The sequence below is a fragment of the Pezoporus wallicus genome, unplaced genomic scaffold (genome assembly GCF_028554395.1).
Source record: "Pezoporus wallicus isolate ANWC-B61680 ecotype Strahan unplaced genomic scaffold, APGP_CSIRO_Pwel_v1 scaffold_6446, whole genome shotgun sequence".
NCBI lineage: Eukaryota > Metazoa > Chordata > Aves > Psittaciformes > Psittacidae > Pezoporus > Pezoporus wallicus.
Window position 1 is genome coordinate 5,154,895 of NW_026636264.1, and position 25,688 is coordinate 5,180,582.

The following is a 25,688-nucleotide window of genomic DNA, read 5'->3' on the forward strand; positions in this document are numbered from 1 at the left end:
GTTGCTTATTGCAGCTGTTGTTTATTGCAGTCTGTTATTTATTGCAGCTCATTAAAAAGCACAGGAAATAAAATTCAATATAATTTTTTTTTATTTATTAGGTACAAATACAGGTGAAATGAAGTTCAGGAATATTTAATCTACTTTATTCCATCTATACCTTAATTTCATTTCAAGTTAAATGCAAATAAAAATTATTAAATTGACATGATTTAAATCTTCACAAAACCCCAGCCAGAGTTTCTAATGGTGTCTAATGATTTCTTGCTCTCCAACTGTTTTCCCCTGACTTATTAAGGCTGCAAGTTAGACTTTGAAACAATTATATCAAGAATAGTATTGGTTTTCCTCTGTAGATAATCATAGATATATGTAGCTTTCCAGTGTAATTTTTCTTGTTTATTGATTTTAAAAGAACTATAGTTTTATTAGTAAGGTTTGTAGCTAATTTGTTTGTTTTTTTCTTGGGTGCACATTCTCCACAGATGACCTACTAAATAAATGCCATCTTAGAAAAAAGTCCGTATCATAAATTTTAATGTTCATTTTAAAAAGCCCGTTAATGTAAAGATCCCTTTCCCCTTACCTTTTTTTCTCAGTTTCTCTACAGGGGGGAAAGCACTTTTCTTTCTGGTGCTTCAAATGTTTGCTCCTTCTTTCTGCTTTTGTCACATAGACTTGATCATATATCATCTGATAAAATTTGAATTAATTTTTGAAGGTAAATATGTGGGTGGTTTTGTTAGCAATTTAAAGGAAAAAGATTGTTGAGTTTGTTGCTCTCTTTATTTGTGGGGAGAAGAATTTGTGTATTTCACTCCTGGTTTTCAGTTACACCAATTACATATATGACATGTATCTAGGATATGAAAAATATAGTGCACCAGAGAACAGAGGGACTCTCTCCATGAAAATGCATTTCTGAGGAAAGGAGTAAAGAATCAGACTAAAAGGTAAAGGAGTTGTGAGCTCCTGTATGCAAAGATTGAACCAAGAGACAGCTTTAGGTGAAGAAGTTGACTGGACAAGTTCCAAATAAAGCACAATTGGACAAGAACAACAGCAGGAAAGAGGCAAGTAATGATAATGCTGGATAAGCAAAATCCAGGGCTAGGCATCTGTGTCTTTCAGCTGCCAAATCCAACCAATTACCAGTATTAAAGGTTGGCTGGGCAGCAGCGACAAACAATCAAGTTGTAGATATGCCATACTGTCATCGGCTAGTTCATCCAAAGCTAAATTAGTGTTTAATTTGTCTAGTGATTTTCAAATGAACATGCAAGGATAATGGAGGCTTAAAGTCTCTTTCTTTCTTGGTCTTTCTCACTCACACAAATAAAAGCACAAGTATGCTTTCATTTCTATGTGTATATGCTTGTGGATTATAGAAAAATAAATTGGTAAAAGCTTGTGAAGATAGGCAAAGGAATCTCAGCTAAGCCTATTAGCATGTTAGAATTTTTGTGGTTGTAAAATGCATAATATATATAAAAGGAATTAATATATTTATTATATTTGCAATTTTTTACAAAATGCACAAGCTAAAAACAGATGTATCTCTTCCTATGCTTTATTCTTTACCAATGTATCTCTGAGAGGGGGATGACTGAGAGACACAGAGGCAGAGATCACTGAATGAAGTGAAAGAAAGTAGATAGACTCAACATTGTACTCTTTCCTTCCCACAAGTGATTCACCTTCATCTGAGAGCAATTTATCTCCATCTGTTTGGATTTTGTCATATTCTTGACATCATCAGGTCTTCATTTGCTAATTGCTTTGAAAATAAGGTTGAAATCTTTCTAGTCATGAAAACACTGAAACATTCAAGTTCATCTTAAATATTATTCTTAAAATTGCAATGCAGTTAATTTTGTCTGAAGGAGTTCAAACAAACAGTAAAATACTATCTCATTTGCATTCATGGCACATCTGACATGCAATAATGATTAGATACTCCTTGCAGTTTTGCAGCTAAATCTAGGAAAAGAAAATGTTACATTTTATGTGAGTTACAGAGTGATTTTTTCATTAGCCATTTTATTTACAAATCTCTTTTTTAACCTGTTTTTTTTTTTGGTGAAGGCAACAGAGCTGTACAGAGTACTCTCTGAGTTCTGATGCTAGCTTTTGGTATACTTGTTTTGTGGTGTCAAGAAAGTTTGATTGACTTGCTGAAGTGCTGGCTATACATGAATCATGAAAGTCTGTTAATGCTTTGCTAAAATCCTCAGTTCTAACAATTCAAAAAGGGTGCAAAACAGCACCTCTTCATGCTCATTTACTTTGTTGTATGAAGTAGGTTTTCTCTACTCGTCAGATTTGATTGTCTGAAAGACTCCCAATTTCACTGAGGAGGAAATTCACTTTCCCTGTGTATATCTGAAGCTCTGTGACAGTGAAGTACAAAGGCCAGTTAGGAGTGTCAATAAACCCGTTCCAAATTATAGCCAAGCTGAAGTCTTCTTACACTCTTGCTTATAGGATCCATACAATCACAGAGTGTCTTTTCTCTTTGTATGAGATTGCCATTGCCTACTAGCTTGCTCTAGACTTGTGGAGATCTACCCCAGAGGAGGGTAAGTTCTATAAAAGTCATTGTCATCATCTAGCTCTTATATAGTCTTATGTTAAGTCTACAGAAATTGAAATTCTTAAAAATGAAGTGATGAACAAACAAAGGAACATGGCATCATCATTATTTTAGAGATGAGATGTATAAGGATGGTCTAATACTGTGAGCTGTTCAAACATTGGAACATACATAGTATAAATTATCTGCACACCCATCTGTCATATGGAAACTTTCTGTAATTTACAAGCTAATTTGTCCTTTAGTTAAGCTAAGCATTAGAAAGGGTGATAGCGGTCATGTTAGACATTTAGTGTTCAAATCTCTATGATGGGAGTAGTGCCCTAGCTTTCTTCACAAGGAAGCAAACTATTTTTTACCTATCATAAATTGCAACACTAAGTGTTCCTTATGCACACATGTCCTGGGTTCAGCAGTAGCAGTCATTTTTCTCCTTCTTGGTAGCTGATGCAGTGCAGTGTTTTGACTTTCGGCCTGGGAACAGAACTGATAGCGATGTTTTGGTTTGGCCAAGGACTTTGTGAGCCTCATGCTCTGCCAGGGAGGAGGGGAAGCCAGGAGGAAGCAGAGACAGGACACCTGACCCAAACTGACCAAAGAGGTATTCCATACCACAGCACGTCATGCCCAGGATGTAACTGGGAGTTAGCCGGAAGGGCTGGAGGACTGCAGGGTTGGAGGAGGTATCGGTCGGAGCTTGGTCAGGCTTGGGGGGCGAGTTATCGGTTGGCTGGTGCTGAGGTGTTGTATTCTCTTCCCTTGTTATTTCCTTTATCATTATTATCACTGGTGGTAGCAGTAGTGATTTGTGTTATACCTTAGTTACTAAACTGTTCTTATCTCAACCCGTTGGGAGTTGCATTCTTTTTGATTCTCCTCTCCGTCCCTCCGAGAGCAGGGGGAGGGCAAGAAAGGGGGGGAAGTGAGCGAACGAGTTACCTGCCTGGGTTTAAACCACGACAGCTCTTTTGGCGCCCAACGTGGGGCACGAAGGGTTGAGATAACGACAGATCTGACCGGATTAATAGTCACTCGTCACAATGCTGATTTATTGGCTCTCAGAGCTGTTCCTCTTGATCTCACAGCTTCAGAATGTAGTACATTACTTAGAGCCGGTATTTGCGGTGTTAGTGTTTATCAAGTGTGGGGCCTGGGCTAAGGTTCTTGTCTCACTGTGCTTTATGGCAATGGCTTGTAATACGGGCGGGCTCCAGCAGCAGGGCGGGATGGACGTGGCCGTGGACTTGTACCTGGCCGTCCGGCTGCTCTTCACCGTCCTGGCCCTCACCCTACTCTCCCTCTTGGTGAGGCCGCGGGGAGCCGAGGGGGAGCGGCCCCGGGAGCCGGCGGCTGCTGAAGCGGCCCGGGAGAGCGGCCCCGGGGACCAGGCGGCGGCAGGAGCAGGGCCGGAGGCCGCGAGGGGACGGCTGCCGGTGGAGGAGGTCGGGGCGGAGGAGAGGAAGGAGGCGGCTGAGGAGCAGCGGGAGAAGGCGGCGGAGGAGCCGAGCCCCGCGGAGGAGCCGAGCCCCGCGACGGCCGAGTGCATTCCCCGGAAGCCGCCCGCCGAGCCCCAGGAGGATGCAGGAGACCACGCAGCATTTCCCAGCAAGGCAGAGGAGGAAGAGCTGGACTCAGAGAAGCTGGTGGTGGGAGAGCCGGCAAGCACAGCAGCTACACCAGCCCCAGTGACAAGTACAGCAGCATCAACTGAGAGTTCTGAAGGCTCTGAATGGCCTTTGGGTATCCTTGGGACCTGCCTGCTGATTGTGATGGGGATCAGCATGTTGGCACATACACAGACTGTGTTCGACCCACAACCATTTTGTCTGATCTCAAAAGTTAAGCAGAGTCAGGTTTGGGTCTTGTCTGGGGTTAGACGATGATATAGGGGGACCAAGAGGTTTTCCCCAAGGCTGGACAGTTATGAGTGGCAGGGTGTGTGGGACAGTATGGGCAAGTATCTAGTCCACTGGGCCCCTCCAGTGCTTTGGAAGCATCGGAGATGGAAGGCAGCTGTATGGAGTCCCCGGCAACAAGCTTCAGAAACTGCTCAAGGGGACAGTGAATTATTTTAAGCCTGGTGGGCCCATGGCACTTCAGGTCATCAGAGCAGAGATGCAACACAGAGATGGACTCATGATCAAGGGGTGGACTTAGCAATGGACACTATTGCCCAGGTTATTCACGAGTGTGAACACTGCACACAGTCTCTCCTGCTCTGGAAGACTGTTACAAGAGATGGAGCCTGGCATCATGGACCAGATGGACGCAGCAGCTTTATAGGGATTGGTCCATGCACTAAGATAAGAGTGATGGTATATTGAAAATGTGGGATCTGAGCATGACGAGTTACCTGACTGGATTTAAACCACGACAACACATTTCCATGTCATCATTCCTTATTTACTGTATTTCCAAAGAGGATCCGTGTTGACTTGTTTCTGGCTTTTGTCTATATTTAATCAGATATATTGATGGTTAGAATGAGAAATGTGATAGGAACTAGTCGCTCCACTTCTTCAAACTTATGAACAGGCCTATTTACAACATCTGGCCCGTTGTTTTGTCATGTCTACTGTGCCCATATGAAGGAGGGGGATTAATCCATTTTTCATCTTGATTATATTTGCCTTGGTGTTGGTTGTGAGAAGCTGGGGCATCCAGTAGAAACTACACACTTAAAATGTAGCTCCTCTGTGCAAAAAGTATTAAGCATTTTGCAGTGTTAAAGATTTAAATGATATAGTCAACAATTTAGGTCTCCTTATCAGTGTATACATATATGTACAGATATATCATTATTGTATATAGCCTAGATAAGTTTGCTTCTAATAGTAAGACTGTAAGATTCTTGTATGTCAATGGTTTCTGTAGATATTAAAGCTGTTAGGCAGCAGATCCTTGTTGATTAGTGCCAAGCTTTTCTCAAAGCCAAGCAACAGGAATTTCATCTATATATAAAAGCATGTACTATGATCAAAAGATGAAGTATGACTTTTCGATCAGAATGTCATTTCGTTTTACAGTCTCAAGGCTTGAAGGCTAGATTCAAAGACCATCATGTTAAAATACCTGAAGAAATTTCTGCTGTTCTACAAATAGAATGATCTTCTGACAAGGTCCTATCCATCAACACCTGTTTCTTTGATAATTTACACACTCTTTTTAGGCCCAGAAGATAAAAGTGTGTCAACTTTGCCAGTCTGACGGTTGAATTAATCTCACCTATCTTTATCTATCTATGCATGATGTGTCGAGGCTAAACTTACCATTAATGTCCCTCTCTGTTCTGCCAGTAGGGTTAGACACCTTTGGTAGTGATTGATCCAGCCCTTCCTAGGGGCAAATTTTGGAATGTGAATAATTGAATAATATCTACCTTAAATGAGTAAATTAGCAAACACATTTAAAACTGTTTCTTAGGGTTAAAACCCTTGTGACCAACTTATTTTTTAGGATCCAGCTTTTCTGTTCTCCTAAATATTTTGAGCATGTCTCATTTATCCTTGTTAAAGTATCACCCAATCCATTCAGTATATGTCATATGATGGCACTGTGAGACAAAGATGTCCTCCTACACTAAGGATCAAACAGAACTTTGTGATGTTTTTTTTTTTCTTTTTTGTGTGTCAGTGGAGAGGAGGCTGGGAAAAATCCTCCACTGCTATGTGGGTTTGCTTGAATGATTAGCTCTTTTTAAAGTGCCTGAACACACAGATTCACACAGTAATTAAATTCCTGCTTTGGAAATGACTATTCAAAGAAAACAATAAAAAATGGTTTTGATTAAATGCTGCATCAGCAACAAAATGCAACATTTTATTGGTGAGGGAGCAGCAGCTTATGAAGAAGTACATTAACATTAATATCCCTTCTCTGGAATCTTAGGGGAACGGTACAGGGTGTATTCTTCTACTCAGCAGCTGTAGAAATTCCTGTTTACATGGTTTATACACCCCCCCCCCCCCCAAAATACTTCAAGTTAGACATTTTCTCACAAATGACACTCATTCTCTTTTAACCTAGACCCTGAGCAGTGCCAAAGTGAATTCATGTGATGTCTCAGGGCAGAATTTGGCTCACAAAACCTTGCCCCAATATAAATTGCATTGAAAACTAGTCTGAATCTTTGGTTTTCATTTTTTACTCCATCTAATTCTATCTCCTTTTGCTGATGAAGACTCAGAGAGGTATAAAATCACAGAATCACAGAATCAAAGAATTTGCAAGACACCTTTTAAGGTCATCTAATTCAACCACTATTCAAATCAGAACTAACTTAGATCACAGTGGAAGACCTTAAGTGGAAAAAGGAATTTCAGCCTTCAAGTTTGAGGCTTCTTTATGTAGAAATGCTTTGTAGCACCTTGTTCCACATTCAGGAGAGATGACTGCATGCCAAGGCTATAGTCCAGGGATGTATGTGTGCAATGTTCACCACATTGGTTATGATTTAATTTTATGCCTTTTACACAAACCGCATGATTGCTTTACCCAATAGCTATTTATTTATTTGTCTGTCAAAAGGAATTCAATGTTTGTTGGTTTATTACTGCATTTTTCATTGACCTTGTATAGTTTGCTGAGTCTTTTACTTCAGGCAGGGTGAATAATTCTAAGTTTATGAGCAAGAAATCTAGGAAATTCTCATTAAAAAAAAAAAAGAAAAGCTAAATGTTCATTTCTTGGAATGTTGTTCAAATATGGGGGAAATATATCCTGTAGTTTAGTTCTATAGAACACCTTGTGAAATTCAAAGTGATCTATATTTTCCTCTGAGCAGGTCTGTTCCTTGGCAACAATTCTGTAGTGAGCTGTACTGTCATATGTCCCCTTCCAGAAAGACACTGTGATATTTATAAATCTATCTAAGAATACAGATAACCCCCACACTAAAGCATATGTCAGGGCAAAGCTGTCAGTCCTGTCTGCTTGCAGTTCTTTGAAGGAGCACATTGACTCACCAGCGTGTGGCCCTGATTTCAGACCTCTGAGCTCTGTAGAGTCTATTTTACATTAATACATTTTACAAATAAATGCCCCTGTGTTGTGTATGCTGAGATTTAGAGATAGCACTGTTGTAGAAGCTGCTACAAAGTACTAGAGCAGATAGCATCGTACAGAATTCGGCTCATCTCTTTGAAAGTATCTGGCTGCGTGTCATGGACTGGCAGCCATGAGAGGTGACTTTTTCCTTTCTGAAGGACATTTTAAGGGCAGAAGGGAGAAGGTCCTTATTGACGCAGACCATCATATGTATGTTAGGGCAGAAAGTGAGGAGTGCTTCATTTATCTGAGAAATGGTAGTGTACAGATATCCATGTACGTTATTGAAACTGATGTCAAAAGTCCTGATCCAGCAGAACATTTCCTATTGTATTTAAATGTTTTGCTGGGACATCCATGTGTCTGGAAGTATTTTCATACATCTACTACTTCATGTCAGCCCTGCACTCTGCTGTCAGCTCAGCACAAAGACTTGACCTTCTTCCGCTCAGTCACATTATTAAGTCTTGGAAAGCTTCAGGCTGGCTGAGTGGGGCATTACTTCTGCCCATGATAGTTTTCCACTGTGTCAACTAATTCACAGCCTTCCCTCACTTCTTCAGCTCACGTCTGTGTAGGGCAGGCACTTCTGTGATCATGAATTTTGAGTCCTTATGGATGCTATTAACCCGTGAAGGAATCAGACTTCTCTTTCTAGCATGGGATTATTTTTTTCAGAGTCTGAGAACTGTTTACTAAGGTCCTTCCCTCTGTGTGTGCAGTGTGAAGTACAGCTACTACTCCCATGAAATATTACGATAGCTTATATTTCAGGAGGAGCTGTGAATGACAAACACCTTTCCTCTACAAAAAGGATTTCTTTTGGCTCAAGAAATCCCTGAACTAAAAATTACTAGTGGCAGAAATAATTTTGAAAATGAGCATGTATTTTTGCCCTGTGCTTACCAGAACACAGGTTACACATAGCTTCAGTTTGAATTGGAAAGTTTGCTTGCATTTTGTAACACCAGCTACTCTTTACTGGAAGACAAAAAGAGAGGTACCCACAGACTCCTTTCTCCAACTCTGCCTTTCAATACTGTTCACAAAGAACCTTTTCAGCTCAGAAATCAGTCTTCACTGTCATGTACTTTTCCAGTTCTTCATGCTGTCACCTATCAGGAAAGATGTCTCTGATGAGTCCTTTCTCTGAATTAAACACAGGTTATGCTTTTAAAAATCAGTTTGTAAGCCCTTGAACAAGATTGCAGATACTTTTGCATAGCATCATGTACATAAGAAGCTTGAAGCGTAATTAAAAAATCAGCTAATTCTCCTTTCAGGAATTGTTACAGCTTGAAACACTGTTTTATGGTCTAACTAATAAAGGAAGATTTAAAGGTCTTGTAATGCAATGTTCCAGTTTTGACTGAAGGGAAATATGAGGTTTAATGTGTTCTGTTGGCTATCAACATGCAGACATATTTTGGTCAAAAATCAAAGATTTGAGGAGATTTTATGAAATTTTCTTGAAGAGACAAGTACTGCTTCTCAGACTGCAGAATGGTGTCTTGCCACTTGCATTTTAATGTCAGAGTTTTTTTTCCTTGAAAATTATGTGGGGAAATGAGAGGGAAAGGAGAATGCATTTTTCAACAGGGTTTCAAAAGAAAAAAATCTTAAGAGCTTTGAAGATAAAGCAAATTACTGGATCTGCTTATTGTGAACATACTGGTTAACAGAAAAAACTGTGGAGGAATAAATTAGCAAAGATGAAATTTACTTCAGGCACGCCACTTCACTCCTTTACTTTTTCTAAAATATTTTTGTGTCTTCACTGTACAGTGAGTGTAGATGGGTTGTGAGTTTTCAATGTTGCGTTTTCTTTCATCTTACTTGGATTAGGCTTTATTTTGATGGGAGAATGCTGTTTTCAGTATCGTGCCTAAGAAGCCATTGGGGCTATTGGAAGTGATGGAAACTGCACAGCAAAAACAGACCCCAGCGCTTTTATTTATAAAAATTAAAAATCATGCTTTGGCAATAAGGAGGTGTAAAGGGGTTACATACAATTCTTCTAAGATTCAGTACATCAGAAAAACAGAACAGAGCACTCTGACTTTTCTGTCTTAGCCCAGTCTGGACTATAGCTCTCACTGATGCCATTTCTGGCATGTTTCCCCATCAGAGGATGACCATAGCTCCAGTGCTCCTTATCTTTCCCTATGAACCTTCTTTATCTATTACTATTATACAAAACCGCTATCCTTCCTGTCACCTGGGTTTTAGCCATTTCTGCTCCCTGTGCCTTATTCTACAGGTAATATCCAAATACTGCTACATTTTCTTTAAAATTTTTAGAAGCTTCTTTTCCTTTCCACATAGCTATGTCTTTCCTCTTAGCCTCCATTCATCAGTGCAGGCTGTTTTTCTTTTGTGCTTCTGACACTCACATCAGCTTTTCTTCACCTTACTATTACTGCAGCTGCTGCAAAGACAAAATTAATTAATCTCTATTCTCCCTGTCATTTTCCACTCTAAATCTTTCTATTGCAGCCAATTCAAGTTCTTCCTCTTTATCTAAAAAGCCTTTCATTCATGTGGCTTTATGTTTCATTTCCCATTGTGACTTCTGATATTCTGCTCTAGAAATGTCATTTGCCTTTGTCCGTCTCTTCACTGTTCTGTAAATATGGGGGTCTCGTATTTTCTGGGTTTTTTTTTTGTTTTAGCCTTGGTTGGTTGGTTGGTTGTTTTTTTTGTCATGGCAGTCTTGTCTTTGTGATAGTTTCCAAAGAGCTGTCTTTCCATCTGCATGCATAATGTCTCTGAACTTTACATCTCAGTTGTATGCTGCCCTTTTATATTTTGCCAAATAACTAAGGGCAGATGAAGGAGCCATTGTTACAGATTAAGAGCATAAATTTTATTAAACTGCTCAATTTAAGATAGTTAATACATGCATAATGTGTTACACATATTTATAGTTGTTATGGACATAATATAGTTATTATGGACAAAGAACGCACACTAGTGTTCCACGTAATTTGCATTTCATATGTTATTAGTAATCTTTACTGATTAATTATCTAAACTAATAAAATTTTCTGTGAAAGCATTGATAAGGCCTGCATATACAACAGAGCTTGGGAACTGTAAGTGTACATGTATAACTGTTATTATTGTTCTAAGTTGTCTAGGCAGATTTTCTTTTACTGCAAAGTAAATGTGAGATATTGATGTATCCCAGTAAGTGTCTTGTTAATAATTTGATCACACGTTTTCTCACTTCATAAAAAAAGGCCTTAAACTGTTATCACAACACTTTTCAACTCAGTGAGGAAAAGGCAGACTAATTTATCTGCAGATGAAGTAAAATCTTAAAAAGACATTTTTATGAAAAGCATATTTCCCTACAAAGTAATACACAACCAATATAATGGTTACTCTCAATATAAGAAAACATACTATAGAATATTTCATGGCAATAACACCACTGTTGCAGGCTTTTTTCTTTTAGCTAACCATATAATGAAGTAGAAGTGAGGCTTTATTGCAAGCCATTCGTGGTGTAATTTTGTCATGTATAAGGCATTTATCGCTATGGTTTAATGAGAAAACCACATTAGTTTTCTTGCACCCAGTGGAAACTTCAGTTTTCACACTCTCATTGGCAGCTGTATGTGGTACGTAGTTCAACCTGTGTTTGTGAGAACATCTGCATTTTTTATTGTAGGAGAATATTTTTTAAAATAGTCAAAAAAACTACAGAACACAAAATGTTCTGTACTCAGCCAAACCAAGGGTTTTTTTTAAAATCTTTTTAGGTACACACTATAGTAAATAGAAAAGTTGTCTCGTTCCTACTGAGGTCACAAAAGACCTAATGTATGTAGATGGTTGGACTTGATGGTCTTAAAGGTCTTTTCCAACCTAGTTAATTCTATGATTCTATGTACTCCTGAATGAAATTTTGAATATCCATTTATTTTTGCTCCTAGCCTCGGTTTTTCCATGGCAGCTGGCATGGCTTTAGCTTCATTCACCTAAACTTGCAAAGGAAAATACTTTCTGTTAGGGTGGTAAATCAGATTGCATTTTTTTTTAGCCAGTCTGACAGTGTAATGCCTTGGTTTCTTTGGCACATCCTGAAAAGTCTTAACCACAAAGGCCATTTCCCCAGTGTCTTTTTAAGAAAATCATGAGAAAAGGTCTTGAAAGTATTTACTGTGTGAGTGCAGTTCTTCAAGAGATCCCAAACTTTTGCTACAGAGAATATGGAAAAACACATGGATTTGGAAATCCTTGGGAAGTCCTCTGTCACTGAAACAATGAGTGATAAAAAACTATGTAGACACTTACAAAGAATCACTTCAGGAGTGAAAGCAGAAAAACAAGCAACTACTTTACTTTTCACCACATATATGGCAAAAATAGATTTTATTTTCATAGTATAGTTTTTGATAGCAGATTTTCCTTCCACTCTAATATATAGTGTCATTTCCACTTTTCAACAGCAAAACATAGCTAGTGCTTTTTCTTATAGTTTCAGTCTGGCCTTCACATGTGGTTGAATGTACCTTAGAAGAGGTCACAAGTGATTCTTTAATGATTCCTAAATAAATGTGCAGTATTAGTGGAACAGATAAGTAGCATTAACTCTGTTCTTAAAATTGTGTGCAAAATAACTGATCGTTCTACAGTCTCTTAAAACCAAGGCATTGTAAATGAGTTCTTTATTATTTATCAAAAGCTGACAGCATACTTGCTTTTCTGTGAGCAAGACCTTCTGTTTGTAATCTTTTGCTGAAGGCAGGTACAGACCTCACTAATACCCAGAAGGGCTGCTTGATCACTTCTTGACTGCAGGATCACCTTTTTCACTGGCAATGAGCAATGGAGTTTAAATGTACATTGTAGCAAAAGCAGGAAATCTTCATGCCCCAAAACATGACCAAAATAATGTAGGTGTGATGAGTTTGCACAGATGTTCACAGCCAAAGCAAGTTTGTGAGTGCTTCTCAGTCTGATAGGATAGAGTATTTGAAGGATTTCAGTAGCTGCCTTCCAAATTGTAGTAAAGGTTTGAAAGTTCAATTAAATTCAAGTTTTATTTATTCACAAATTAAAAAAAAAAGAAGACAATCCTAGTCTGTAATTAACAGCATTTTTGTAAAGATTTTATGTTGCCTGTGAGAATGTTGTAAGTAGTACCGCACTGAACACAGAACATGTTCTTAGGTCAGGCATGGGCTTAGCATATAGCAGATATAATTCTATACCCATTGTGACATAGAGGAACAAAATGAAAAGGGTGCTTAGCTGCATGGTAAAAACCTTGAACACAGGGGAAGAAATATATTCACTGGCATGATGTGCAGTCCCACATGTTTATAGGACTTTATGGACACCAAGGTTATCAAATGCTGGCATTTGCCTTAACATAAATAAATAAATAAATAAATTGTATTAGAGTAAGTATGTATTGTGTTATTAAAAAATGGGGGTTGAAAGACATAAGCACAGTGCAATAACTGTGAATTATGTCAAATGGCAATATTGATATAGTATTAGTTAAGTCACTCATTCAGACCCCTTCAGACCCTCTGTTTTAGTAGCTGCTATTTATTTTCTTTACATTATTTCATATTTTGCAGCAGTCCAGTTGCTATGAGTAAGAATATCCTCAGAAGGTATAAATATTTTACTTTCATTTTTTTAATGTTAGAAAGTTAACGAGAAAAAAACTTTCTATTCGTAAAAATTTTTTTCTTTGCAAACACAATTGGTTGCTAGAATGTGTGCAGAATAATTCTGTTTATTCACTCTGAAAGAAAATCGGTTGCTGACTCCAAGCTTTACACATCTATGTAATTGCCACATCTCAAACAGTTACAGCAGATAATTGCTATATTGTCACATTTGTTTTTTGTTGTTTTTTTGTTTGGTTGTTTTTTTTTTTAATTTGCTGGGAGCTATTCCTCCTTATTTTGAGGGAAATTTAATTATTTTATTAATTAGTGCCCTAATCTTCACCATCTTTACCCCATTGCATTATCTCAGTCTGACAAAGTGAGAAAGACACTAAACCTTGAGTAATTTGGAAGAAAAAAAAGTATGAAGAACATAAAAGTACCATATTCGTTAACTCTACTTTGCTAGTCTTTCTGCCATTTTGAGAAAATTTGAGCCTTTAAAGCCTGTGTTGGAAGAGGTGGCAAAAATGCCCCCCTATAATGTATCTATTTCTGTAATTTGATGGCTGATATTGCTGTAACTCTTGGTGATCTTATCCTATTCTGTTTATGATTCCTGTTTTGTTTGTCTTCAGCAAACATGCACAGAAGAAGAAATAGTTTTAGTGAAAAGATAACCCTCATTTTTTCTTCTTTTAACTGCATATGATTTAAGCTAGAGGAATGGGAGAGCATGTTTTCTTCCCTTTCACTCTTTCTTCTTTGGTTTATTATTTCTTTGAAAGGGTTGCTGTGACTGGCTTGTCAAAAAGTGCTAATGACATTACCCTGACCAGCACAAGAGAAACAGACTGACATGCTTCTCATGTTTTTCCAGATGAGGATAGGCATTCACTCAGGATCAGTGCTGGCTGGTGTTGTTGGTGTAAGAATGCCACGTTACTGTCTCTTTGGGAACAATGTCACCCTTGCAAGCAAGTTCGAGTCAGGAAGTCACCCACGCCGCATCAATGTCAGCCCAACCACATACCAGTAAGTCCTCTTAGCCTTTACATATTCTTTTTATTTCAAGCTGCTTTGAGTTAGATCTTGTAACTTGCCCTGTCCTCATCACATAGAAAGTTATCAGGGCACCAGGACAACTGGAAAGAGGTGTCGCATGGGGCTGTCAGTCTTTAGTTTGCAGGTTTGCATCAGAATGCTCAAAGGTGTCAGGCAGTGAAGGCAAGAAAACATAACAGGAAGGCCAACCATTCCTGCCTAAAATAACACGTAACAGAAGAAACGGGAGATGTCTCCTAAGGCACCATAATTTTATGCACTATTACAGCTTTAGCCTACTGATTTGAGTTCCACTTGCTAGGCGCAGTTCACGGAAGGAAGCGTATTCCTATTTGCTCAGAAGAAAGTCTAATTTACCAGTGAAGCCAAGCTTTCAGAGTATTTATGCATTCTTGAAAACAAAATTTCTGATGTAGCACTGTAAAGAGACACTTGATAGAATCATGTTTTTAATGTAGGAAAAAAGACGGAAAATGGCAAAGCACCAGCCCTAGAACTTTGAAGAAATCATGCAAACAGAGACAAGGCTTGATTAAATCTGGTTATGAGGAACACCTCCTAAATAAAAATGAGGTGTTCCTTATTGTTCAAATTTGACAGCTTGACTATTAGAATTTCTGCTGCTTGCATTGTTACTGATTTACTCACTTTTTTTGGCAGGAGATCTCAATCTTACTCTTTTTTCCAGTGTTCTGTATCTGAAGTAATTTTCTGATGTGTGGTTTTGTTCAGGTGTCGGGACTGTTTCTTTATTAATCTGCATGCAATTGCTCAGACAATACCTCTTTTCCTTATTTTTTTTTTTTTTCTTATGCAGAACTGTGAATCTCGGTATTTATTTTATCCCCATACCTATGTAAATTAAAGTTTAAAATGGAATTTCTTCATCCAAGAATGGAAGGGTCTGATATGCTGAAATATAAATGAGACAGAAGTTAAAAGTAATTCAAATTAGTGAATAAAATTACATTCTTCTGAAAGGACCATTCACTTGAGATCAGATTTACAGAAAAAGCAAGTATAGCTAATTAAACAAGAGGCAGAAAAACTGAATCATGAAGTGGGCAGAAACAGATTCATACAATTGTCTGTTAGTGTGTGAGAGAAACACAGAGCCAGCACAGTATTGGGCAGGTCGAGGGAGGGAATTCTCTCCCTCTACTCTGCTCCTGTGACCCCTCCTGCAGTCCTGCATCCAGCTATGGGGGCCCCAGCGTAAGAATCATAGAATAGTTAGGGTTGGAAAGGACCTTAAGATCATCAAGTTCCAACCACCCTGCCATGGGCAGGGACACCTCACACTAAATCATATCACCCAAGGCTCTGTCCAACCTGGCCTTGAACACTGCCAGGGATGGAGGATTCACAACCTCCCTGGGCAACCCATTCCAGTGCCTCACCGCCCTCACAGTAAAGAACTTCTTCCTTATATCCAATCTAAACTTCTGTTTCAGTTTTAACCCATTACCCCTTATCCTTTCACTACAGTCTCTAATGAAGAGTCCCTCCCCAGCATCCGTATAGGCCCCCTAAGGGGCCTAAGAAGGCCCTAAGAAGGACGTAGGCCTGTTGGAGTAAGTCCAAAGAGGCCATGGAAGTGATCCAAGGGCTGGAGCACTCTCCTTTGGAGGCAGGCTGAGAGAGTTGGGCTTGTTCAGTCTGGAAAAGAGAAGGCTCTGGGGGGACCTTAGAGCAGCTTCCAGTGCCTAAAGGGGCCTCCAGGAAATCCTGAGAGGGACTTTTTATGAGAGCATGTAGGGACAGGACAAGAGGGAATGGATTTAAACTGAAAGAGAGTAGTTTAGATTAGATATAAAGAAGAAATCCTTCACTATAAGGGCACAGTTGCCCAGAGGAGCTGTGGCTGCCCCATCACTGGCAGTGTTCAAGGCCAGGTTGGACGGGGCTTTGAGCAACCTGGTCTCAAGGAAGGTGTCCCTGCCCATAGCAGGGAGGTTGGAAGCGGATGATCTTTAAGGTCCCTTCCAACCCAAACCATTCTATGATTCTGTGAATGGCTAAAAGTAGCGATGAAAAGGCAAGGAACAAGTTTATTTTGCATGCTTCAAAATTTATATAAGAAAATAAAATAAACGTGCATAGGGAGACTTATAAAGGCTATTTCAAACCATACCTCCTGGCATTGTTGTAAGCATAAGAACAGACAGGGAAGAAGTCAGGAAATGACACTGCTGACATGCTGACATAGTGGTCATAGTTGTGCAGTATTACTCAGGGTTTCTGAGGGTGATCTAGAGGGTTTGAACATCATGCACTACCTAAATAAACAAGGATCTCATGCATCTGTATGTAACTGTGCTTAAATATAATTTGTAGGAGTGTATAATTTGCTATGTATAAATAAAATGATTCATTGCAAACTTAGATGTGTTTATAGTTGACCTTATATTTCAGCAAATGTTTCTATTTGATCATACTGAGCTGCTGTGTACTCAGTTAATATTTTTATTATCTAAGAAGCAGTGTTTTCCAAAGTAGACAATTCTACAATCAGTATGCAAATGACAGAATTTTCAATTACCTATTGGCATTTATCAGTATGTGTTTGTGTCTACCATGGTCCCGATGCAAACTGTGATATAAGGTTTTGTGCTTACAAAGCATGCAGTTACTGGGAACACATCTAATACTTATCAATATTTTCATTTTACAGTACAGATTATGCATTATAAAACATCATCGGCTTTCAAATTATAATGGCGCTTCAGAATGCCTATCATTGGTTTCAGACACTTCCTTGTGAGCCCATAATCAGCCTATGTAAGAATCAGAGTCTAAAATTATAAATATAAGATTTGATGTTGCCTAGCAGCAGCAGTGAACCTGGGGCAGCCTTGCTCTAGTTACACCTGCCTGGGCAGAGCTCTGCGGTGTGAAACAGCACCTTTTACAGAGGTAGCCTTTGAAGCTGTTGGGGATAAGAGCTAACTTCGGTTCACAATATCTTGTTCTCCTGACTCAGACAGGTCTTTTGATTGAAGGATTACAGAGCCCCAATTGCTTTGAATCACTGAGCATCGTAAAATGAAAGCACTGGAACAGCACTGGTAAAACTTCCACTGAAATGTGGAAACTGGAGAGGAAGTGGAGGATCTCAGACTGGTCCCAGTTTAAACACGTGGCTGGGAAGGAATAACAGAAGAATAAAACATTCTCTGTTCCTTTAGCAAACTGGCAAATTCAGCTCAAGGTTTATTTAATTAATCTGAATTTAATAAAATTGCACTATTTTCCGTACTCAGGAAGTAAGGACAGTGAGATTCATGAGACTCTTCTTTAGCACAGAAGAGAGATTAACTATTTTAAAATTATTTGTTTCAGCCTAAATAATGATTTTTATCAGATATTAATATAATGTACCTACATTCATCCTGTTTCCCTAATAGCATTACTATGTAATGTCTTGGGATCTCTAAGCAGTTATCAAAAGCAGGTAAACGTAATTGTTGCTGTTTGTCAAGTAACTGTATTTAAAATGAATTCTCTTCTTCTTCTTCTTTCCGCCTCTGGTCTTTTCCAGCATGTATTTCCCTTGTGGAGAAGGTGCTTTCTGGCATCAAGTGTTGGGTGCAGATATTTTCCATTATTACATTCTGGGCAATAAACCTGGGTCCTGAGCTTAGGCAACAATGAACAGCCTATGTCCTACATCCTTATGTGATATAGTAGAGAAAGCAACCAAGCGTACCTTCTTATTGAGCTGGGTGAAGTCACTGCTGGTTTATCTGCAAAAATTGCCCCTCAGCTTTTAAAACTGATCAAAACCTGCAGAATTTTGAATAAGTTTTTAAACTGTTATCTCACAGAATGTTGTATGGAAGAAGTTTTATTAAAGGTATTAAAAGTCACTGATTGACATCCACCGTACTGAGCTGCATTTGATAAACAATGCATTGCATTAAAAATGTCATACCTAGTCCTTTCATAATCTTATTACAATTGATGTGTATGAAGAAAAACACCAATATATGAACTTCCATACTTTAAAAAAATATAAAGTGCAATCTGATATTAATTAGATTGAGACATAGTCAGGGTTTTTTCAGTCTCCTGATTTTTCTGGTTTGTATTGAAACAGGGAAAGATTCAAAGCTACTAGATTTAGAAAGAAGTGCACTGATTTTTGGCATTACAATAGCATATTTGTACCTTTATACAGTGTATTTTATGAGCAGCCTACCAATTTTTCTAATGAATGCCATAATAATTATAACCTGAATTCATATGAAAAGAAATGAGCTGCTGTATGCTATCAAACTAGATGGCCAGCTGGTGAAGTGGCCAATGCTTGTTGCCACAGAGGAAGGGCTCAGCAGTCCATCAGGAGACAGAATTTGTATAACCCATCTGGGAAGCCATTCATTAAATTTTCCTAATTTTACCAATTAATAGGTGCATGTGAACATGGTTAGCTACAGTTTTCACAGTTCTTTAAGAGTTAGGGTGGAAAGAAACTTTTTTCTGTTGATAGCTATCCCTGTGAAAGGTAATAGTTATAGAAGATTGATCTGGCCAGTTTGCTTTTCTTGGTGCACACTGTAATTAGGAAGGCAGTGCATGTGCTCCTTTATTGAAGTGCATTGTATTTCTTTCAGAAATACTGTTCAAATTGTCTATAGAAAACAATTTTCCTGAAAGAAGTTTGCATTGAAGTTCAATTCTGAGTGGGTGCTTTTTTAACTCAGATTCAGCAAATTGCCAAATCCCATCATAACGTGACTATTATTTAAGGTATGTGGAACTTCATTATACAGAGGTTAAAATGTATATATGCAAACACAAAGCTGAATAAGTATTTAGCTCTTGTTAAAATCTTACTTGAATATAATAATTATGTTACACTGTTTATTGAAGCAGCAAATGCTGTAATTGTCATGTTTCATATCTAATTAGATATGAACATGGTTTTGAAGTTTATTATATAATACATATTTTATATACATATATATGTATGTTTATGGCACTTAGGAACTGTGGTAGAAGGTACATGTTGTGGAGGGCTTGAGGAAGACAGAAGGGAGCAACCTGTGCAGATGGAGATACCTTCACTTCGTTCTGGGGAAGCTGATGCTCCTGAACTGCTCCTACAGTCAGGTGACAGCAAGTGGCAAGGTTGGCAAGCAAGAGGAGGACCCTGACTGAGGACAGGAAGCATCACCACAGGGATCAGTTGCTTCCTCCTTACTATCTGTGGATTCTGGAAAGATTTTGCCTGACTGCATGGCCTGAAGGTGGCCTTTAAAACAAACCTGATGTTAAGGGCAAGAGAAAAGGCAGGCCCCTGAGCACTCCAAACTACACACTGTGCTGGGCTTCTGCGGCTGGAGAAATCTGATAGCATTTGGTGTGATTTGCAGATTTTGCGGGCATGTGGCAACCTGTGGTAGCCATGTCCAGCAAGCTCTAGTCACAGCAGTGGGGTGGAGGTTTCAAAGGTTTCCAGGCACTGTTCAGGCAACATGTTCTCTGAAGCCCTCATGGTGTAACTCCGGCTATTGGAGCATGCTGAAGCTTGGTGAATGCTTCCTCAGCACGGGTGCTGGAACTGAATAAGCACATGTGGTAATCATTTATTCCTTCAGCAGTGAAAATACAGTTCTCAAACTATATTGACTTTTTCGTATTTCCGATGGAGTTGCTACTGCAGGCTGCTAAGAAGCTGCTCCTCTTACTGTCTTGTTCCTCCCTTTCAACAGATCCAATTTGTGATTGCGTCTTGTTTGGGAAAAGATGGAGGAAGTTAGCCCACTTTCACAAAAGAATTCGTAAGATATTTGCAACCATCCTTTCTACTGAGTCTGAGAATACTTTCTGTGTGTGAGTTTTAGTTAATCTTCACAGCATCCAGTGATAACCACAAAGTTCTGACATCTCTGAGAGATGGAGAGAGAAAGTGGTCTACTGCTTTCCAATGGGCATGGACAGAGCAAGAATAGTGTGGAAAGCATGCATTCAGCATAGACGTCCTTGCAATAAATTATTCTTCAACAACAAGTCTTTGTTAGTTCATTTTCTGAATATAGGAACTCAGTGTTGTAGATGTGACTGTTTCTTGCCAAAATAGTTTGAAATAAAATTACCTATTATCCCACCCATGCAAAAATGAGCTACAGCTTTTAAAAGCTTCTTCAAGATTCCCACTATGATCCCAATTTTCACTCATGCACAGACCTCTTGACCTTGAAATGCTTCTTTTTTCCACTAGAAAATAGCCACATTTTCTGTTTCTGTACTAACGCTTTTTTTTTTTTTTTTTTTAAATGAACAAACTGAAAATGATAAAAGAAGTGGGATAATTCTCAGATACCATTTCTTTTTGTCTAAAAGCTCCAGTATTTCCACCAGGGAAGGGACAGAACAAGAATTTAAACAGTTCTGGAAGGTTTTGGATTAGGAGGAAAGGTGTTAACAATAAATCAGCTTTAAGAAATTATTTTCCTGAAACTTCAACAAAGAAGACAAGCTGAGGGCAGATGTAGTTCCAGACAACTTATAGGAATGCTTAGGTATCCCGATCCTCACAATGTAAGCACTGAATTGTAAATTGTATATCCAACCACTTGAGTGGTACACAGAATTTTGAGCCTTTGAATAACCTACTATAAGGATATCCTTTACAATAGTGCTGTAAGGGAAATCCACAGAACTGATGCAGGAAATACAGCTGATATAAATGGCAATATTTTCCAAATAGTTTTTATATGCATATTGCTGAACTGTGGAGGTTGTGTAACTACGGCTTAAGCTCTACAACTATAGGACAATCTAGGGACATTATGTAGAGTTTAAGCTACCATAAAATTTCCTCAAGGTAAAGGATAGATTACTGTCTCAGACTTTCAAAACAGGCAATCCGACTTCATCACAACAAAGTATGCTGATAATGGTCTGCAGGGTGAGGCAAACCGCCAGAACGGGGTGCCACCACCCAGGAAACCTTCCAGACCAGAAGGTTTTGTACTGGCTCTTCCCCTGAGCCAGAGGGGTAATAATAAAACTGCGTGGCTCAGCCTTGCCTTCACTGAGAATGTGCATTATTCATTCAGCTCCTTGGCAGAGGTATCTGTGATTCTTTGCACCCCTGAAAAGGACAAGAAACTTAGCAAGAGCTGTTGATCTGGGCCTTGGTCATCCACTGCTACTCTCTTTTTTAACCTAACAATTGATCTAAATTTAGGAAGGAAGGTTCCTGCAAAAAAATGTCCTCACTGCTATGCACTGAGGATTAGCAGATAACTTATTTCTGTAGCGTACACAAAGCTATAAGAAATCTGAGCCATTACCTCTTTCTCAACCTAGGAAACCAAATGTCAGGACCAATATATTTAAGGAATCTGAAGAATTTGTTCTTTAGGAGAGTGTTAACAAGAGGCCATTTTTGTCCTGATTAAAGTCTTTCTAATAGTGATATTACAAGAGATAGCAAATTATTGTTTTTTGTTAAAACTATAAGCTAAAGTTAGTAGGATAGATCATAAGCAGCTTCCATTAGCATTTGGTAAAGAAGGTTTCCTGTCATGCTTGCTTGGTAGCTTGTTATCCCAGTAAAGTTTGACTGGACAATTTCTTATGGTATGAGGCTGATTCAAACAATATACCTAATATAGGAATGTGGATTCTACCACAAGTCACAGTAGTGGAGGGATTTCCAAAGGAGTATTTGCTTACTCACGCATCCCTCCTGGAGCATTTAATTGCAACCAACTTAAAATTCACAAAACAAGTGAATATAAGACCTTTAGTTAATACCTTGCACTTTTGTTCCATGAGGCAAATACTGTGAAATATCAACTAAACTCAGTGCCAGCCCTGAACTGAATCAAAGAATATATCTATATTTTACAGTTTCAGACTTGTGTAACTATCATTACAATTAGGTAACGTTAGGCTCTGAGAAGGAAACCACTGATTTTTAGCAAGGCCAGATGCTCCATAGCGAAGAGTCAGTTTGAAGAAGAATGACTACTGCAAAAGCTTGCAGATTTACTGCAGAAAGTTGTAAAAGTTCAACTGTTGCTTGCAGAAAACTAATTTGGGAAGCATCAAAGAGTTATTTCACTTTATTAAGCCTGCAGTTTTAAAACTCAAAATATTTACTGTAAGTATTGCAGAGAAGAAATAAGAGAAGCTTCTCTGTAGAGGCCTGCACAAACTGTCATGCAATTTAGAAAAGATTACAATATTTTCATCATAAATAGATTATGACATTCAAACTGCATGCTAAACAAAGACCTCCACAGAAGTTCAAAGGCAGAAACATTGTTGGATTTGTAACTAACATTATTTAAAGACTGGGAAGAAAATGACTTTATATTTCAATGAGCTCACACAGACTGTCTCAGCCAAAACCCATGAAAAACATTCAGTAAAGAAGTGCCTTTAGATGAACTGAGAATCCTGGAAAATTTGGCTGGCAACAGGATTCATTCATTCATTTACTTTCCAGAAGTAATCTTTTGAGACATTAAATAAGCAACGTATTGCAAAATCCACTGAAGCTAATGAAGATCTTCCCACTGATGCTTTTGATCTTCAAATTGATTGAGAGAACGAATAAATGTCTTGGGAATGGAAAATACGAAGAATACTTTTGTATATCAGAATTTCCATTACCTAAAAACTGCTCTTTTCAATGCTGCAAGGGATTGAGTATGCCTATTCAATTTACTGGAAACAAAAAGAAAATGTATAGAGTCATTTTCTTTATTTTGCAAGTCCAGATCTAGCCAGACACTTCATTGCTTCATGGCTCCTGTGAACCTGTATCCCTTTTTGACCCCAACCGGGAGTCCCAGATTAAACCCCTGGGTACCTCTGATGAATAGTGTCAGATTTAATTCTGGGTTTTACTGAAGCTGTATTTGCTGTGTTTGAAACCAATTTATGAAATACAATACTACTGAGTCCAAGAAGGGCACAAAGTGACCACCTGTGAGACTGTCACCTTCATACCTTCTTTCCAGCAGGAGACCTGGTGATAGTCATCACCCTGAAATGTTGATTTCTGCACATCTAGCAAGACTGGTGTGTTTTAACTGAGCCAAATGACACATTATGGATAAAAAAATATTATGAATTTGATTCCCTTTCTGATATACGACTTTCTGAATCCTAACACTGATTTTCAGAGAGTGTGGTTATCTGGGCCATATCCTTAGCTTATCTCAGTCAACAAAGCTCCTTGAAGTTGATGATGCTAAGTTAATATGTATCAGCCAAGGATCCTGAGGCTTTTTTGGGTGTAACATAATACTTTCAAGTAATTTTTAACTTAGAAATGCATAGGATCAGTCTCTTCCAGAGAGATGTTTCTTTACTGTGGTTTACAGGTTTTATGTCCTTTTGTCTGGTTGTTTTTTTCCAGGCTTTTGAAAAAGGAAGAAAATTTTGTTTTCATCCCTCGTTCCCGTGAAGAGCTTCCAGAAAACTTTCCAAAGGAAATTCCTGGGATCTGTTACTTCCTCGAGGTCAGAAGTGGTCAGAAGCCGCCAAAACCCTCCATCTCATCTGCCAGAATGAGAAAGGTTTCTTACAACATTGGCACCATGTTTCTCCGGGAGACTAGCCTATGAGGCCTGCTGCAGATCAAAGACTTGTCAAAAAAGCACAAGCCCAGAAATGGGTCATGACAGGGGAGCTAGAGGTTCTTTCTGTTTCACTGCCATGCTCTGAACAAGCAGTGAAAGCTCCATGTAATGTCAGGCAATAATCATTTAAAAAGGTGGGTGGTTGTTGTCAGTAACAAAGTGGAGATAGGGAAAAACAAATTAAACAACATACTTCCACTTCCAGAGGAATTTCTTTCATAAACTTCAGTCTAGCCCCTCTATGGCAAACAACAAACAAAACAGAGAAAAATCCCAACTCTCAAATTGGAGGTTGGTTTTGTTTTGTGCAGAAAGGATAATGGTTCTCTGTAGATTTGCACCAGCTAAGCAGAATTGAGAGTCAGTTCTGATTATGCATTCCTACATTTAATGTGTTCTTCAGTAAGGTAATGATGTTTTTTAACTTTATGAACAAACATTTCATACATATACTGTAGACCTGTTGTAACCTTCCTGTCAGGAGGAATTATAATTCAATACAAATATTGTAGTAATTTTACCTATTTTTATACATATTTCTCTTTCTGGATTATTACATTCCACATACTGTAAGATGAGTGAACTTAGGTAGCTTTCAGAAGAAGCTACTGTATATTTCATACATTCTACCTATCAAACCTTATTGTTATACAAGTGGGAAAAGTCATTTTTTGACTTTTTAGGCAACAAAAATAATATTTTACAAAAAAAACCCACACCACTTTGGTAAGTCTCTTTACCTGAGTTTTGTGCAAAAGCTTTAGGTGAGCATTGTCTTGCTTATATAAAATAATGTTCAGTATTTATTTTCCCTACAGTGCTGTATGTCCAGACATTCCAGGACAATGCAAACGAAGTGTAGAAGGTCAATGTGTTGACAGACAGAGTTCTGCTCAGTGGAGCTTGTTTCCCATTAAATTATCAGCCAAACTGAATTTTGGTAAAAGTCCTGGACTTTTTAAAAAAATGATCTTGTGAAAACTTATTCTGAGGAATTCCAGAAGACACTGGGAGCTCACTGGATACTGTTTGTCCATATTTTTTTTTTTTATAGGACTTGTGTTCCTAGTAAAATTATAATTGAAAATCCCATCTCTTATTAATAATGTTCATCTGGAAATTTCCTCTATTACTGGATTGGCTGAAAGGTCCCCTACTTTATCTAATGTAGACCAAAAAAATAATGAAAAGGGGAAGGCAGTACTTCCTAAGGTTTTATCCAAATGGCAGTTCAAGATTTAGATGAGTCCATATCAATTAAAAAAAAAAAAAAAAGAAGAGGCCAGTTCCTTGCTGTTTAAAATTAATATAGCTTTATTTTCTTCAATTAATTCAGTTGAAACAAGATGTGGATCTGTCCCCTAATAGGCACATTTTCTGGCATTTTTTTATTTCTCAGATGTTCCTTCTCAAAGCTAATAGCAGCCAGGTTTCTTCTGCAGGTGCTCTTCCTTACAGTCATTCTAAAGTGGGCCAATGTAGTTCTGCTGTTGCAGACTGTTAGTTGATACTTGTGCAGTGATTCCAAAGTGTCTTAGTTTTATATGGACCTGATCAAAGCTCACTGAAATCTAAGGTAAGACTTTAAACAGCACTAGGAGGCGTGAGATCTGCATTTCTGTAATCCAGAACAGAAATTATAGTAGTCATAACTTGAGGCATCTTTTGAAAATAAGTAAATTAGTTGCACCACATGTCCAGATTATCCAATTATACCTTTCTGTGGAGGGAATGACAGTGTTG

The 25,688-nt window shown here is 38.4% G+C and overlaps 1 protein-coding gene across 1 annotated transcript in view; it reads left to right on the plus strand.

Annotated features, from left to right (window-relative positions):
* The window catches only part of GUCY1A2 (guanylate cyclase 1 soluble subunit alpha 2), a 147,684-nt gene extending 123,050 nt beyond the window's left edge, over nucleotides 1-24,634 (plus strand). Inside the window, exons 7-8 of the mRNA XM_057399738.1 lie at nucleotides 14,153-14,307; nucleotides 23,723-24,634. Coding sequence (XP_057255721.1) covers nucleotides 14,153-14,307; nucleotides 23,723-23,930 — 363 coding nt within the window. The 3' untranslated portion in view covers nucleotides 23,931-24,634. The remainder of the gene's footprint in view (nucleotides 1-14,152; nucleotides 14,308-23,722) is intronic.
* Nucleotides 24,635-25,688: the final 1,054 nt, after the last annotated feature.